The sequence below is a fragment of the Penicillium odoratum genome (genome assembly GCF_028828045.1).
Source record: "Penicillium odoratum strain IBT 22623 chromosome Unknown utg000005l_segment0_segment0, whole genome shotgun sequence".
Taxonomy (NCBI): domain Eukaryota; kingdom Fungi; phylum Ascomycota; class Eurotiomycetes; order Eurotiales; family Aspergillaceae; genus Penicillium; species Penicillium odoratum.
In genome coordinates, this window is record NW_026643147.1 from 94,540 (window position 1) to 108,083 (window position 13,544).

Sequence of the window (13,544 nt, forward strand, 5' to 3'; positions counted from 1 at the left end):
CATTCTTATTACAGAGATACCCTCGCCCGACATCTTGTAACACATGGAGCAGACGCTCAGGGACTTCTTGTTCGCTCAAGAGGCACCAGTGCCTGCCAAAGTTGTTCCCAAGACAAGGCGAAATGCATTGGTGGAATTCCCTGTGCCAGGTGTCTGAGTAAAGATCGCCGCTGCCTTCACCGTGGCCGCAGTCGAATCTCTAATAGCGGATTATCTTACACTGATAATTCGATGGACAAAACTCCAGAATCGAGTCCCGGATCACCAGCGGCCTTCGTTCCACCATGCGATGTCGGCGATGCCGTTAAGATGCCATTGTTGATCTCTCAGTTGCCGTCTGGCCCGACCAGCTGCCATCTGAGCACGAATGTCACAAATAGCTCAGAGAGTGACCCTCCTGCTTTCCTAGCTGTTGAAAATATGCCGCGAACAGCTTTGGGCATGGATGTTGATTTTCCTTGGACGCTCGAATACACTGATCTCTTCTCTGAAGGTCACCTCACTGTCCAAGATTTACAGCTTGAACCAGGGATGCCGTTGGAACACCAAGCCTTTTCTCCAAACGCGGAAACCATCCAAGACTGTAGCATTTATACGTTAAATTCTCAGGCCCCTGCTCCAGCCCGAGAATTCGGAAACCAGGTTGAAATTTCCTCTCCGACTTGTCAGCAACAAGAGCCGCGCCAGTCGAGATCCTCAACACCCGTCCACTTGTTCACAATGCAAGTTACAGACGACGATATTACCATGGCAGAGAACTTCTGTCATGTGAGAACGCGCTTGGATTGTGCCTATGAGGCTATCTTAGCCTTCCATGATCAGCAGTCTGATATTCTCCACAAAAATCTTCCATTTCCGCAATTTTCCACTTTTAATTCTTTTATCCAACTCTATTATGAGCACTTTGATGATCAGTTGCCATTCATTCATCCATCTTTGTTAGAGCAAGAAGACACGCCTTGGATCCTCGCTCTGGCCGTGGCATCCGTTGGATGCCAATATACCAGAGTTACGAATCGTGCTAGATATGCCTCCATGCTCACGGAGCTTTTGAGATTGTCTCTTCCTCTTGATGTATGTGGCAACCAACCGGCTTGCCTTTGTGTCTATCTATTAACATACCTGCAGGCCCTGAAATCTCGGAGCTATGAAACAATGACATTAGCACAGTGTGCCTTGCTAAATGTCGTCAGCCTCATGTTCACTGGTTTCAAAGATAACATCGTCAATTTGCAGATTCAACGAGCTTGGCTTGCTACACTGATGCGACCGTTTCTCACCACTTCTGATTCGAAGGGCTCATTTTTATCTACCGAGGTAAACAGTATGCAATCGGGTGGGCAATGGCATTCCTGGATTCGTTGGGAATCGGAAAGGCGACTTGCGTACTGCTTTTCAGGTTAGTAAATCTATGATAGATGCCAGATCACAGGACTCTTATGCCTGTGTCTCACTCTTGTCTATTCGTTCAATTGATTAATTTCTTTTAGTGGTAGATTGCTTTATCTCCATTTTTTTGGGAATGCAACCCATCTTCACTGCAAAAGATCACGAGCAGACACTTCCTTCGTCCGATGATCTGTGGAAAACTCGCAATGAAGGTGAATGGAGTTCTCATTCGAGATTATGCAATGGTTAATATCAATGGTCGAGTTTGGGTCATGCAGCTGCTCACATCAGCCAGATACATTACGATCACTCAGTCTGCATGAGCTTTTTACCATGAACTGGACTTCGGACAATGCTTTACTGCATTCGTCAGACTTCAATAAAATGGTACTATATCTCATTTTGTTCGTGGAAGAACGACGTGCCATAGATGCATCACATTCCTGCGCGCTTCTCGACTTTAGTCACGATGACCAAACCACACATCCGAATACGCGAGCATCATTATCATACAGGACATTAGACTGGAAATATGAGGCGCTGGCTTCAACAACCGTACCCTCGCCACCCACAAACACGAGCAATTCGAATTCGTGGAAAACAATTTTCCATTTGCTTGGGATTATCAGGCATATTCCGCTGAAGCAGCTCTATGCATATTCCGGATGGTATGCGTCAGAGCAGGATATAGCCGCAGCTGAAGCCTACCTCACCGGTTGGATGCGAGAAAATCCCACGCTCTCGAGGAGATGTGTCGCACACGCAGGAGCTTTACTCGGTGAAATCCGATTAGCTCCCACCACTGCCTGCTATCATTACTTTTGTCTACTTATAGCTGTCTTGTTCCTATGGGCCTTTGAGCGATTAAAGCGTGACGTGGTACTTGAGCAACCTTCACAACTAGATTCTCTTGGCACGCTCCTCAAAATTGATCAATTTCACGATCCAATTGTAAGAGAACGATGGGTTCAGGGTGACTCGGGGATACTTGTTCATATCACTGGTGTTGGGATTCTGTCCAGTCCGGGAAGTTCGCAACGATTATTGAAGGAGCTCTTACGAGTACTTGGGTCCCGGACAGGATGGCCTACCCTTCGCAAAGGTTTGATGGTTTGCGTGAGCACGCTTCTCAATGAGGCCACACCTATAGAGGTCCCCATGTGCTCAGACTGAGCGCTCTCTTCTTTATTGATTAAAAACACCATTACGAAGGCCAATAAAGTTGGGCATCAAATTCTTGTATTGAAATTCAAACATCTTCATCTGGTCTCAAAAAAAATGCCCTTCGTACCGATCCACACTATCTTTCCTCATAGCTGGGCAAAACTTTCTCTGTCAAGATCATAACAAGGTGTCATCATTGTTATGGGATCAGTCCTCTAGAGCTAGCTGACAGATTTTACCTGGAGTAAAAAATCTTTATTCTGGAATGACCGTTGTATGAATGCCCTGGCAACGTACCGGAGATTTTCATGACGATTGCGGGGTGCCGTTGCGGAGAGCCGATGTATCCTATCTACGGGAATCCCCACCATCCCTCGTGATGCGACCTATTGTATCACACGTGGTAGATTCTCGAACTCTAGCTTGAGAGTCAATCCGGCGAATGACAAGTCCTTCGGAATCTGCAAATAAAAAAATCATAACAGCGCTCTTCAATCAATCGCCTATGTGACGATGAGGGTAATCCATACAGATCGAACGAAATCCTTTTAATTTTGCCACCTTTTCGCTCTATAACCAACCTGAACTTGGCCTTTTTTTTGAAAAAGAAAATTCAACCAAAAGGCCTTCATGAATGTGGATAAATCGTCCAAACCTGTCGCATATCTGGTGCAGGCCCGTTATCGGGCACCAGTTTCTGCTATCGAAATTTCATCTAAGGATTTCCTCTCTTTGCCTAATACACCCGGCAACAACTCTCTGCCAATCAATTCCTACAAATTCTGGTCTGAGTAGTAGTACTGCAGGTTTTCATGCCCGAAAAATAGGTCTTTTCGCGTATTATCAAGCTACCTGCCAAAAAACTATATCTAGGACTTAAGATATGTTTATCCTTATCACTCAGCATTTTTGGTGGTCTCGCTGACTACGCCGTAGCGATATCTCACCTCTCTCGGGGACAGCGATAGCGCCTCCTCCCTCTCTGCGACCTCCGCACCCTAGTATAATCCTGTCCTCTCTGTCCTGCTCGTCCGCGACTACGACCGCGACCACGACCATTTCCACGACACATAAGGCAAGCCAAAATCCGGGATAATGCGGTGTTAGATTTACCAAGCAATTGAATACGCTTAGTCTACAAAGCGGCGCATACATCGGTTGTCACCTGGGGATGGGAGTAACGGGGGCGCATTATCAACTCCCTAAAAAATATGAATCTTTCTTTCGGGCTCTAAACTTTTCTCAGCTAGTCGGATGCCCCACTCTCCCAGATCTACGAGCCGGTGATATTGGAAATGAATGAACGATAAATTTATAGACAATTAAAGAACCGGTGTGAATGCACATCTCTTTTGCTCTCTTTGGTGCATAGCGTCCACAAAATCAACGGCTATGAATATGCATCGCATGAATTTTAAGCAAACACGGTCGGAATCAAAATATGACTATTGTAAGCCTCTCCAAAATGCACAAAATGCCTTCCCTTATTACCATTCTTGAACAAACCGCGAAGCGGCACAAACTCAGCCAGGGTCATATGATGCCCCGATACCTTCAAAGCAATACCTTCTCCAGCTTCGAATTGTATAGCTGCAGGCCATATACCTATTTCCAACCTCACCACTTCGCCGGGGACAATTGGTCGTGTATTTGCGTGGTCGTGCATCGGCCAATGTGGCTTTGATAGCCGTTTGTCTAGCGTTCGATGACTAGCCCTCAGTACGCCTGTTGGACCCAGGTACTTAAGTGTGTTGATATCATCTACCTCGTCTGAGGAGGTAACACCCAGATCAGATAATGGAATGTTTATATTTTGGAGAATCTTCCCGTCATGATCAAGTTTGCGCAGCTGGACGAAGACATCAAGGTCATCGTTATCTGGACATGACATGAAAAGTATCGCCTTTGATGGCCCTACTAGAGTTGATTTCTGGGGAAAGGTGAAACTAAATATAGCCTCGTCAGTATCTTTATCCATTTGCAAGGCAGGTGCATCGCTCGGGTATGATATGCTTCCGCTTGCCACTTTGGCAAGGTCTGGGGTGAGTCCATTTGCATCCGTCAAATAATATGTCTCGTAGTTGACGTTGGGGGGAGGCCAATTGGAGAATGGCAAATTCACCATTGGAGACTGTTCTGTAAGTCTCCATCCTCATTATTGTAGATACTCAAGGGGGGTAAAGAAAATACCTGATTAAATCGCAAAATTGATATCCGGGCTCTTGGCGTCTGCTCCCATCCATTTTCAATTCCTTTTGTATAGTGATCAAGGAATTTTCTTAGATCAGTTATGGTCTCTGACTGATAGAGATCGTGCCATTCCTGAGTCGGATTGAGTCGAAGCCTTAACAAAGTTAACTTGCCATCTCCAGATGCAATATATGGCGAGGAAAACCGATAGAAATATACAGCACCTACCACTTCTTTTCGTGGGGTATATCCTCATAGCATCTTGTTGATCCAACAGTGTGCAAGGCTGTGGACATGCTTGTGAGGACATAGGCCGGTACCTCAATAAGGTGGGCCTTGGCTCTCTTATCTTCCCAGAACTCATTCATAAGCGGGTACTTCGCAATCATGGAAATAACATCTTCCTGTTAATTTTCTCCTGTTGAAATTAGTATGAGTAGTTTGGATTGATGTGAGTCTGTAAAATGATGGCTCTCCTACCATACAGCCCATTATCCCTGAGGAACGTCCAGAACGGCGTATATGGTACTCCGCCACGACAGAGGGTCTCACGGTAGACATCACTCAGACCTTCTAAAGGAAGTATGCAAGCAAGATGGGATGGACGCTCGGCAGCGATGAACCATTGCGAGGTGGCCAACCATGAGTTTCCTATCATGGCAACACGCCCGTTACTCCACTTGAGTTGACCTAGGAACTCAATGGTATCATAGCCATCACGGCCTTCAGCAGTTCCATGCCATCTATATTCTTTTTAGTATTTCGTGTTGCATGAGACCTGCTGTAAATTGTAGGTGAACTTACACATGATTGCCTTGTGACTTGAATATCCCTCTCGCATCGACCTGAGCAACTGCGTATTCATGATAATTCCACTCGGCTGGATCTGGACCCTCAAAACACTGGAAGCCGCTGAGCATTTCACGTGGTATCCCGTCACGTCCCTGGACAAGGTCTAGGTCAAACATTCCTTCAGGGCATTCATAAGAAACAGTACCAAAATTGCAAGGCTTTTGTTGGGCTAAAAACAACTCACCGGTTCCCGTCTTCCCGTACGGTGTCCAGACAAGCAGGATCGGTAACTTATCCGGTGCATTCTGAGGTCTGAATATATCAGCTCGCAGCTGTGTTCCATCTCGGAGTGGGATTGTTATGTCTCTTTCCCAGATTGTGTCTACCTGCAAGGGACGGCAGCTTTCCGTCTTTTGAAATCCTTTGGGTAGAAAAGAAATTCCAGGCTCTAACCCATTATAGCGGGCAACCTCAAGATTGAGAGAGGATATCTCTTTTTGAATGATAGTGATTTCTTCGATGATATCACTCATAGTGGTCAAGACGTTTCCAACGATGGAAAGAGGAGAAAGCAGTGGGGACAGATATGGGACTAGGATATGAATGATTTTATTTAAACCTGACAATCCTTCGGGTTACCCCAATTTTTATACCCTTTCTTTCATACAGACGTCAAGATCAAGAGACGGTTTTCCGCGATCCGAAGGCTTGCCAAGACCGCTTATGATCAGTGCGGGGGCCCGATGCAGATTTCCCCACAGCAACCCCGGACTGAGGGAATATGAATAGGACCACGAGAATCATATTTTCACCTGCTTATTTGGCCGATAGCACTCTACATCCGAGGCGAAATTACGTGTGTATTCTGGCACCTTGTATACAATACTTATGGTCTTGGCGGTGACTTTATAGTAAAGATCTATCCTCAAACTCTCTCCTCATCTGTGCAGCCTATGCTTAATGCTCGTTTTACAATTCATCAAAATGTTCGATTTCATGTTTCAGAGTCGACTCAATCGACCTGAATCATACATTAGAGACTAGCTCTTTACACGGCCTTTGCGTGCCTGTTCTATATCCGTAAAATGTTTGTTCCCAGCTGTTTGTTCCTAGCTTGTTCATATCGGATCCCCAAGGCACTTTCTGTTTCGTGCAGTAGAGCATTTTAGGATTGCGGCGGGAATCAATGATATCCCGAAAGTATTTTACTTTCAATGAATAACAGACTAAGTCGAACGCTAGCGCTTTAAAATTATTTCGTTTTTCTGGGATCGACGCCATTTCTGCTAGGCTCAACGTCCTTTCAAATGCGAGGGCCCACTTTCGTTTCCTGTTGTGATAATGAAAACCATCAGCTTCGTTTCTGTGAGTACTATACAATATTATACGCATGTTATGGCCTCATTAATAGACGAAAACTTATGCTATGAACATATTCTTATCTATTCGAAATCAATAACAGTCAGGCAAACTTGCTTTCATAGGAACCGTAAGCGTTGTTCATCTACTGAATCTAACTAGCACAACCGTATTTTTACTATTCGTGATCGCTTTGGGGTTTGCCAACACTTTAAGGTAGAACAATAGAATTCAATAATCAACAACCACCTGAGTTTTTTATTCCATTCCAAAAAACGTTATCCCGCTGAAGATTGTCAATAATCTCTCCCAGTGCTTTGATCTCCTCTCTCGGCCTATAAGTCACTTAGAGCCGCGGCGTCGGTTCCATGATTGCTATATGCTGAATCCCCCCCAAAATAACCCACAACGAGCGTATGACGAATCTCCCCAGTCCCGTGCAGAAAGTAAATATTTACCAACTCTATCGTACCCAGGTAAACAGGTGCAGCAGGATCCTATATACCTATACTTCGCGGGACAGCTTTCTACACAGCCCCGGCAAAGTACCTTTCCGACAACATTATAGCCGTATACTGCACAGGCAAGTTAAAATGGCGGACCGTACGCCCCACAGTTCGCAAGGGGCAGATTCTGCTCAACACTTTCGTCTAGTAAAGCTTTTAGTAAAAGCAGCAAAGTCGCTGAGGTGATTAAATATTCATCAAGAGTATCTTGACCCTGACGATGAAGCTCTACGTTCAGGCAAGAATCCTCTAGAACGGTTATAAAACTGGTTTAATGTTCATTCATATTACTTTAGCTATCCTTACTAAGAGAGTGCGGGGTATAAAGCCTATCTCTCTCTCTCTTACAACCCTTGATTTCTTTGAGAATCAGTTTGAATATAATTTAATCGAGACGATAAGATAGCCTATTCTACTTATAGTAACTTATAACCATTAATAGACCTAGTAGACCTAGTCCTTGCTATTGATCTAAACCTAGTGGACTCTGGTATAAAAGTATCTTAAGATAATAATAACTTGGACTTAGAACCGCTTTCTTCCACAGGGGAATCTTTAAGTAACCGACAGATTGTTTAGCTGGTCAGCGAGGCCATGGGAAAATAAAACCATGGGTAACCGTACCGATGCCTCCTATATCCAGCATCTAGGAAGCCATATATGATTTCTATTTCTCATTAGCTTCACACGAATTTGGTAGGATAAAACGAGAACTGGCTTTGGAATGGTGGTATCCTCTGGCACGACCGCTGGCAAAAGCTTTACGCTCTTGATCCAATGCCAGAGTTCGTTGGAATCATCTCTTGGAATGATCAAGGCTAATCCCATTACGTTGGCCCAATTCGCGAGAACAATTTAGCTGCCCTTGTTTTCGGTGAAGCTCCATTCGGCTTCGTGACAGGTTATCCCCCATGACGCGAGACGTTTGACTGACAACATCACTGAGGGATGAGATGAACGACCTGGTGACATCGCTCAACAAGGTCATCGAAGCCGCGGTCCTTGACGCGAACAACCTGGTTGGCGAAACTTACTCACTTTGGCGACGTGAATTCCAGTTTTGAAAGCCACCGATAGTGTGAACCCGGTGTGATAAAGCTGGATCCGAGTCACATGAGCACTGTCTTTTCCTCAGCGGCTGGCCGGACATTGAAGAGGGGGCCACGGTCGTGTGACCGGCTGACGATAGCGCCGATCTCAGCGTTCTGCAAACAAGTGGCAGTCTTTGACTCCCCGATGGAAACACATGCATACACAACCCTCGCTATTGATCACGACCTTGCCTGTATTTACTAGTTCAATCTCGCCTCAGTAGTTGTGTCTGATCCGGATGGAGATATCGCTACACAAGTTGCACTCGCAAATACAGCGCTTGCCAGCGGCGACTTTACCCCTCGAGATGTGTCACGGTTCTTGTCGATTCGGCAGATCAAAATCTTAAATCCGCGAAGTATCGGTATGGCTTTCTACCGCGATGCCATTCTAGCTGTCAGACAACGGGTGGAGTACGACTATTAATTTGCATTGTTGCTCGATGTGCAACTTTCTGGTACTAATGGCCTCCTTGACAGACTCGCTCCGTGCATTTAAAGGAGAAACCCCCCAAGAGGCGTCCTGCAGACCAAAAATCACAATAGAGACTCTTGAGTCTTCTTTCGATTTATAAATGAAAGTGACAAGTGGCCGCGACGGCATAAATGAAATGGAATCTGAAGACGCGAGATCGGACTTGGAGATTGTGTCATCCCTGATTTGCCTCTCTTGCCAACACTAGAAATCAGTTCTAATCTACCATTATTTTGCAAGGCAGATTGCTTCCTTCATCCCATTCAGCACTTCAATTGGCACTGAAGATCCTTAATTCCACTGGCTCAAATTCCCAATTAGGTGGGATAACTTGGCTCAAGGCAAAACACCCTACAATCTGCCGATGGTTGGAGTCGCTGTTTGTCGCAATAGATATGGAAGCTTTCACGAGCGTTGGGTCCACAGTGAATGCCCAGCAGTGCAACGAGACCTGTTTTTCGTAGTTGGGGATCATATTGGAGTAACGGCAGATGCCGGAAAGATGACGGGATATCAGAAATAGAATCTGTGGCTGAGAGTGAAGATTCCCCAAATAAATCATCGATTGTGGTTGATGTGCTACGGGCCACGTCAAGAGTAGGAGTCAGGTGAATTTGCTGGTGGTACTCGCGCTAGATCCGTAGTTCGAAGGTGGCCCTGACCACACCTGAAATGTGCATTTGATGGAGGTAAGCTAGTCTCAGAAGTATTCCTGGTTCTTTTTGAATGGGACGATGGCGATGGCGAATCGTTGTAGTAAGAACCAAGTAGCCTCATTGGTGGAGAACTGCGCGGTATCAGGAACCTTGGATGATGATTAATTGTTTGGTCCGGCAGGCCCAAGGATGGAAGGTACCCTCGAGTGTGGTGATGTAAATCCTTCAACGCAGGGTATCTGACTCTTCGAGGTGGCCTTTCTCGTCGTGATGTGAGCATTTCCGCCTCAGTAACATTTCCCCCTCTCCTCGTGGATCCGACCCGGCGTGGTTGTAGGGTCGAGAGAGAGCCAGAATCGGGGCCGTGTGACTAGCATCCATCTGTAGTATGAAGTATCAATGTAATTTTTACAATGTCAAGTTAGATTGCAATGGATGCGCGGCAGCGAAAATGTTCGGTCTGATACCAAAGTTGGAAAGACGGAGTAATAGAAGCAATAATAATGGAAAGAAAGCTCGAGAACCGCCAATCCACGCCGATAACGACAAATAAGACGACTGGATAAAAGAGCAATTTTGACGCCTACTAGTACCTTAGCTGGGAACTAAGTTTTCCTACTAATGCAGGGTTGTGCCCACAATCAAGTGGCTGATGGTCGGAAAGAGAGCAAAGTTTCGAAACGCCCTGGACCCGCAAATTTCTCCTTTGGCATATATCACTAGCTCATAGTGAAGATTCAGGACTCTATTCTTCCGACGTGAAACGTATGACAGGGATGAATAGACCTTTCTCGAGCCACTCATTAAGGTATTGAAACCATGAAACCACAGTACAGAGTGATTATGGTCCTGGAAATTTCTCTGGTGGGTAAAAGCGGCCCAAGAGAGGCTAGGAAAGCGAGAAGTGGCTGTCCATATGGTACATGGTCCACTCTATCCACTGAAGAATATCGCCACTGGATCATTGGATGGTGTACCTCGAAACGAGGCTTGTGCTATAGTGATCAAGGGATAAATTCCATTCTACGAAATATATAATGTAGTTAAGCACCGACAAGTACCATAATTTCAAACCTTTAGCTTTGATATTTCTGAGCTTTTACCAAACATTCTTTTTCCTTTCTGTTTGGCGGAGTTTTTTTTTCCCTCTCTCGAAATAAGGTGATAAAGAAATGGAAAAATCCAGTCGATTAAGGGACTTGCGCGAAAATTTTTCACAATGTACTTTTATTGGCCCAGGAGCAAGCCACTTTCTCCCTGAGGAACCCACTTTTGGGGAGACGTGGGTCTGATAGTTTCGAGCGGTATGTCATAAGTCATTACGGCGGTCCTGGAAACCAGCAAGAAAGAACTAGTCGTCTTATTCTATAATTCCATGCTAACGTATTCGATTAAAGGCCTACTTTGAACACTCTGAATTTTTCACACTAAAAGTCCCGGTTCCCCCTAGTCATTGAAGGCCATGAGGTTCCCCAGAGACTCTCCACCTTTGGATAAGATAAGAAGCGCGATTCAAAACATCTTACTAGTGCCTGCTTCGCATCACTCCTTTTTGTCACAAAGAAAATTTCGCAATTTTACCGTAGATATTCGCATGCTATGCTTGGTTCCACGACTGCCTGCGCTGCTTTTCAGCACTATGCGCTCTTGCTGGTGAATATTATTTCATTCTTGGCGTAATAGTAGAAATGGTGGCAACATCTCTTGGCGCAATGCTAGTCCCACTTTGGCTAAAATCACGATCCAGATCTGCTGTAGTCAAACTGGGAAACTTGCGGGGCGTCTCATCCGCGTTATGAACTGTTTTCCCGTTTATCCATACTTATGTTACTCAGTGCCGTGGGTACCCGGCTTCAATGTGGGACTCTCTCTGGTAGTTTGGTCCCTGACTCTTCGAATGGATGGTGGTGTTCCAGGGGGTGAAACACCATACGAACATTTCTAAGAAGTTACCGCCGTTTCTTTGAAGTATATAATATTCCGCAAAATTTGCGAATTACGCCCAAAGCTATGCTTGCAGTTCAAATTTCAGAGTAGCAGTATTTATCACAAATGAAATGTCTATAGCTACTAAGTTACAACACTTGAGTATAACGGGTAGTTCAACCCGCTTTGCTCTTGTTTCATAAAGTAATAGCTCGATCTGGTGGCTTGGAGACCCACTTCCAAGCTATAATAGATTCGATTCGACTTCTTGATTATAAATGCCGATCAGTATTGCAATTACCAACGACCCATCGGCTTGCATTTTAGCAGCCTGCTACGGAAAAGCTAAGGATACCTTGTTAACAACACTATAGGTGCTGAAAAAACCTTCAAGATGGACAGTCCAATGCCACTGGAGGGCCGAAGTTTGGCCATTTTCACGGTCTCCATGGTCATGTTGATACTATCTGCCATCGCGGTCACATTGAGGATTTTTGTCCGAGTAAGGATTGTTCAAGCCTTTGGCTGGGACGACACCTTAATGGTCTGCGCACTGGTAATGTTATGCTTTACTTGATACACAATTCGATGATATGCTACTAATATAATTTCAGGCCTTTTTTGCAGCGTTTGCTGTTTCGTGTATAATTGGATCGATGAATGGTATTGGCCATCAAATGAAGGACTTTACTAGCACGGAAATTTATAAGAGGGCGATGCTGGTAAGTTTGCTGTGAATACGATTCGAAGAGACCTCCCCAAATCTACAGCTTCTAAATTTCAAGTCACGAATAGCTTTGGTGGCTCTGCCAAATATTCTACGTCTTTGCCTCAGCCTTTGCTAAGATTTCCATCGCTGTCGCCCTACTCCGACTTTCAGTGACAAAGTTGCACCGCGTCATCCTTTGGACAATTATCGGCACCGCTATCGCTATTGGCCTCATGTTCTGGCTCGTCCTGTTGTTCGACTGCACCCCTGTGTCCTACTTCTGGGGCCGAGTTGATACAGCTGCTACAGGCACTTGCTTGAGCGTGGATGTGTTGTTAGCTATCGCTTATCTATACAGCTCGCTTACTATTTTGTGTGACTTTTCGCTGGGTATCTTACCAGTAACCCTCGTTTGGAATCTGCAAATGAATCAACGAGTGAAGCTTGCCGTTGGAGGAATTCTCAGTCTAGGAGCTGTGTATGTGGCCTGAAAATGAGGATGCGGGAAATATGCTAACTGTTACTAGTGCGAGTGTGGCCGTCACGATTCGAATTCCGTTCCTTCACAATTACAAAGACCCCGACTTCCTTTGTATGTCCCCCATATTCATTGAGAGGAATCGCACTAACAAATCTATAGACTCAACCTACCAGATCGCAATCTGGTCTGTCCTCGAAACCGGCCTTGGTGTCGTGGCTGGCAGTATTATCACCCTTCGTCCACTATTCCGCTGGTTCTTGGAAGGAACAAAAGGAGTCAGCCAACCCAAGAAATATCTCGGAAGCTCACAAAGATACCCGCTCACTAGCATGAAGGGTTCGAAGAGTACTAAGGGAGAAACGAACCGGATTCAAAACGACCCGAGCTGCTGGCGACCGGATATCGATGACCCAAAGAGAATGGTGACAACGGTATCATCGCTACATACGCAGCACTTCGCCGATGCGAATAGCAGCACAGAATGTTTAAATCAGGGATTCACTAGTCTGTCCCCTAATCATGTTCGTATTCATGAGTCTATCGTGATTAGCGAGCGACGAGAATGAGTCAAGGTTACCCACAGAGCTTTGTAGGCATATTGATGACAGCATTCCAGAATCTGTCTCGCGCAAAATCCTCGAGCTGACCCTCTGATGACAGGCGCAGCGGGCATCGCCACTAATATTGATCGGAACATATCACGGTGGTGAAGGGCAATACCATTCATACAGAAGCAGGCGGAAACTGCAGGGGGGAGAACATTGGCGGCAAGCGGTACTACTTGACCTCTGATTTGCTCCTCTAAC

The 13,544-nt window shown here is 45.5% G+C and overlaps 4 protein-coding genes across 4 annotated transcripts; 3 read left to right on the plus strand and 1 right to left on the minus strand.

Moving 5' to 3' along the window:
• Positions 1–231: 231 nt before the first annotated feature.
• On the plus strand, positions 232–2,562 carry N7520_005550 (fungal specific transcription factor domain-containing protein; the record flags this gene model as incomplete). Its single annotated transcript, XM_057139484.1, has 4 exons — positions 232–1,074; positions 1,129–1,324; positions 1,491–1,601; positions 1,685–2,562. 4 exons carry the CDS (start codon positions 232–234, stop codon positions 2,560–2,562), a joined length of 2,028 nt encoding a protein of 675 aa, XP_056993490.1.
• Positions 2,563–4,060: 1,498 nt separating this feature from the next.
• N7520_005551 (Alpha/Beta hydrolase protein) lies at positions 4,061–6,068 on the minus strand (the record flags this gene model as incomplete). The annotated part of the gene is made up of 5 exons (XM_057139485.1): positions 4,061–4,684; positions 4,744–4,897; positions 4,972–5,143; positions 5,224–5,486; positions 5,548–6,068. Coding segments are annotated over 5 exons (1,734 nt in total), but the record flags the coding sequence as incomplete, so codon positions are not given.
• Positions 6,069–8,636: 2,568 nt separating this feature from the next.
• On the plus strand, positions 8,637–8,918 carry N7520_005552 (uncharacterized protein; the record flags this gene model as incomplete). Its single annotated transcript, XM_057139486.1, has 2 exons — positions 8,637–8,685; positions 8,713–8,918. The coding sequence occupies 2 exons, from the start codon at positions 8,637–8,639 to the stop codon at positions 8,916–8,918; spliced, it is 255 nt and encodes an 84-aa protein (XP_056993492.1).
• A 3,024-nt stretch (positions 8,919–11,942) lies between these two features.
• Positions 11,943–13,304, plus strand: N7520_005553 (P-type ATPase; the record flags this gene model as incomplete). Its single annotated transcript, XM_057139487.1, has 5 exons — positions 11,943–12,104; positions 12,163–12,270; positions 12,344–12,735; positions 12,785–12,849; positions 12,898–13,304. The coding sequence occupies 5 exons, from the start codon at positions 11,943–11,945 to the stop codon at positions 13,302–13,304; spliced, it is 1,134 nt and encodes a 377-aa protein (XP_056993493.1).
• Between the last annotated feature and the right edge of the window lie 240 nt (positions 13,305–13,544).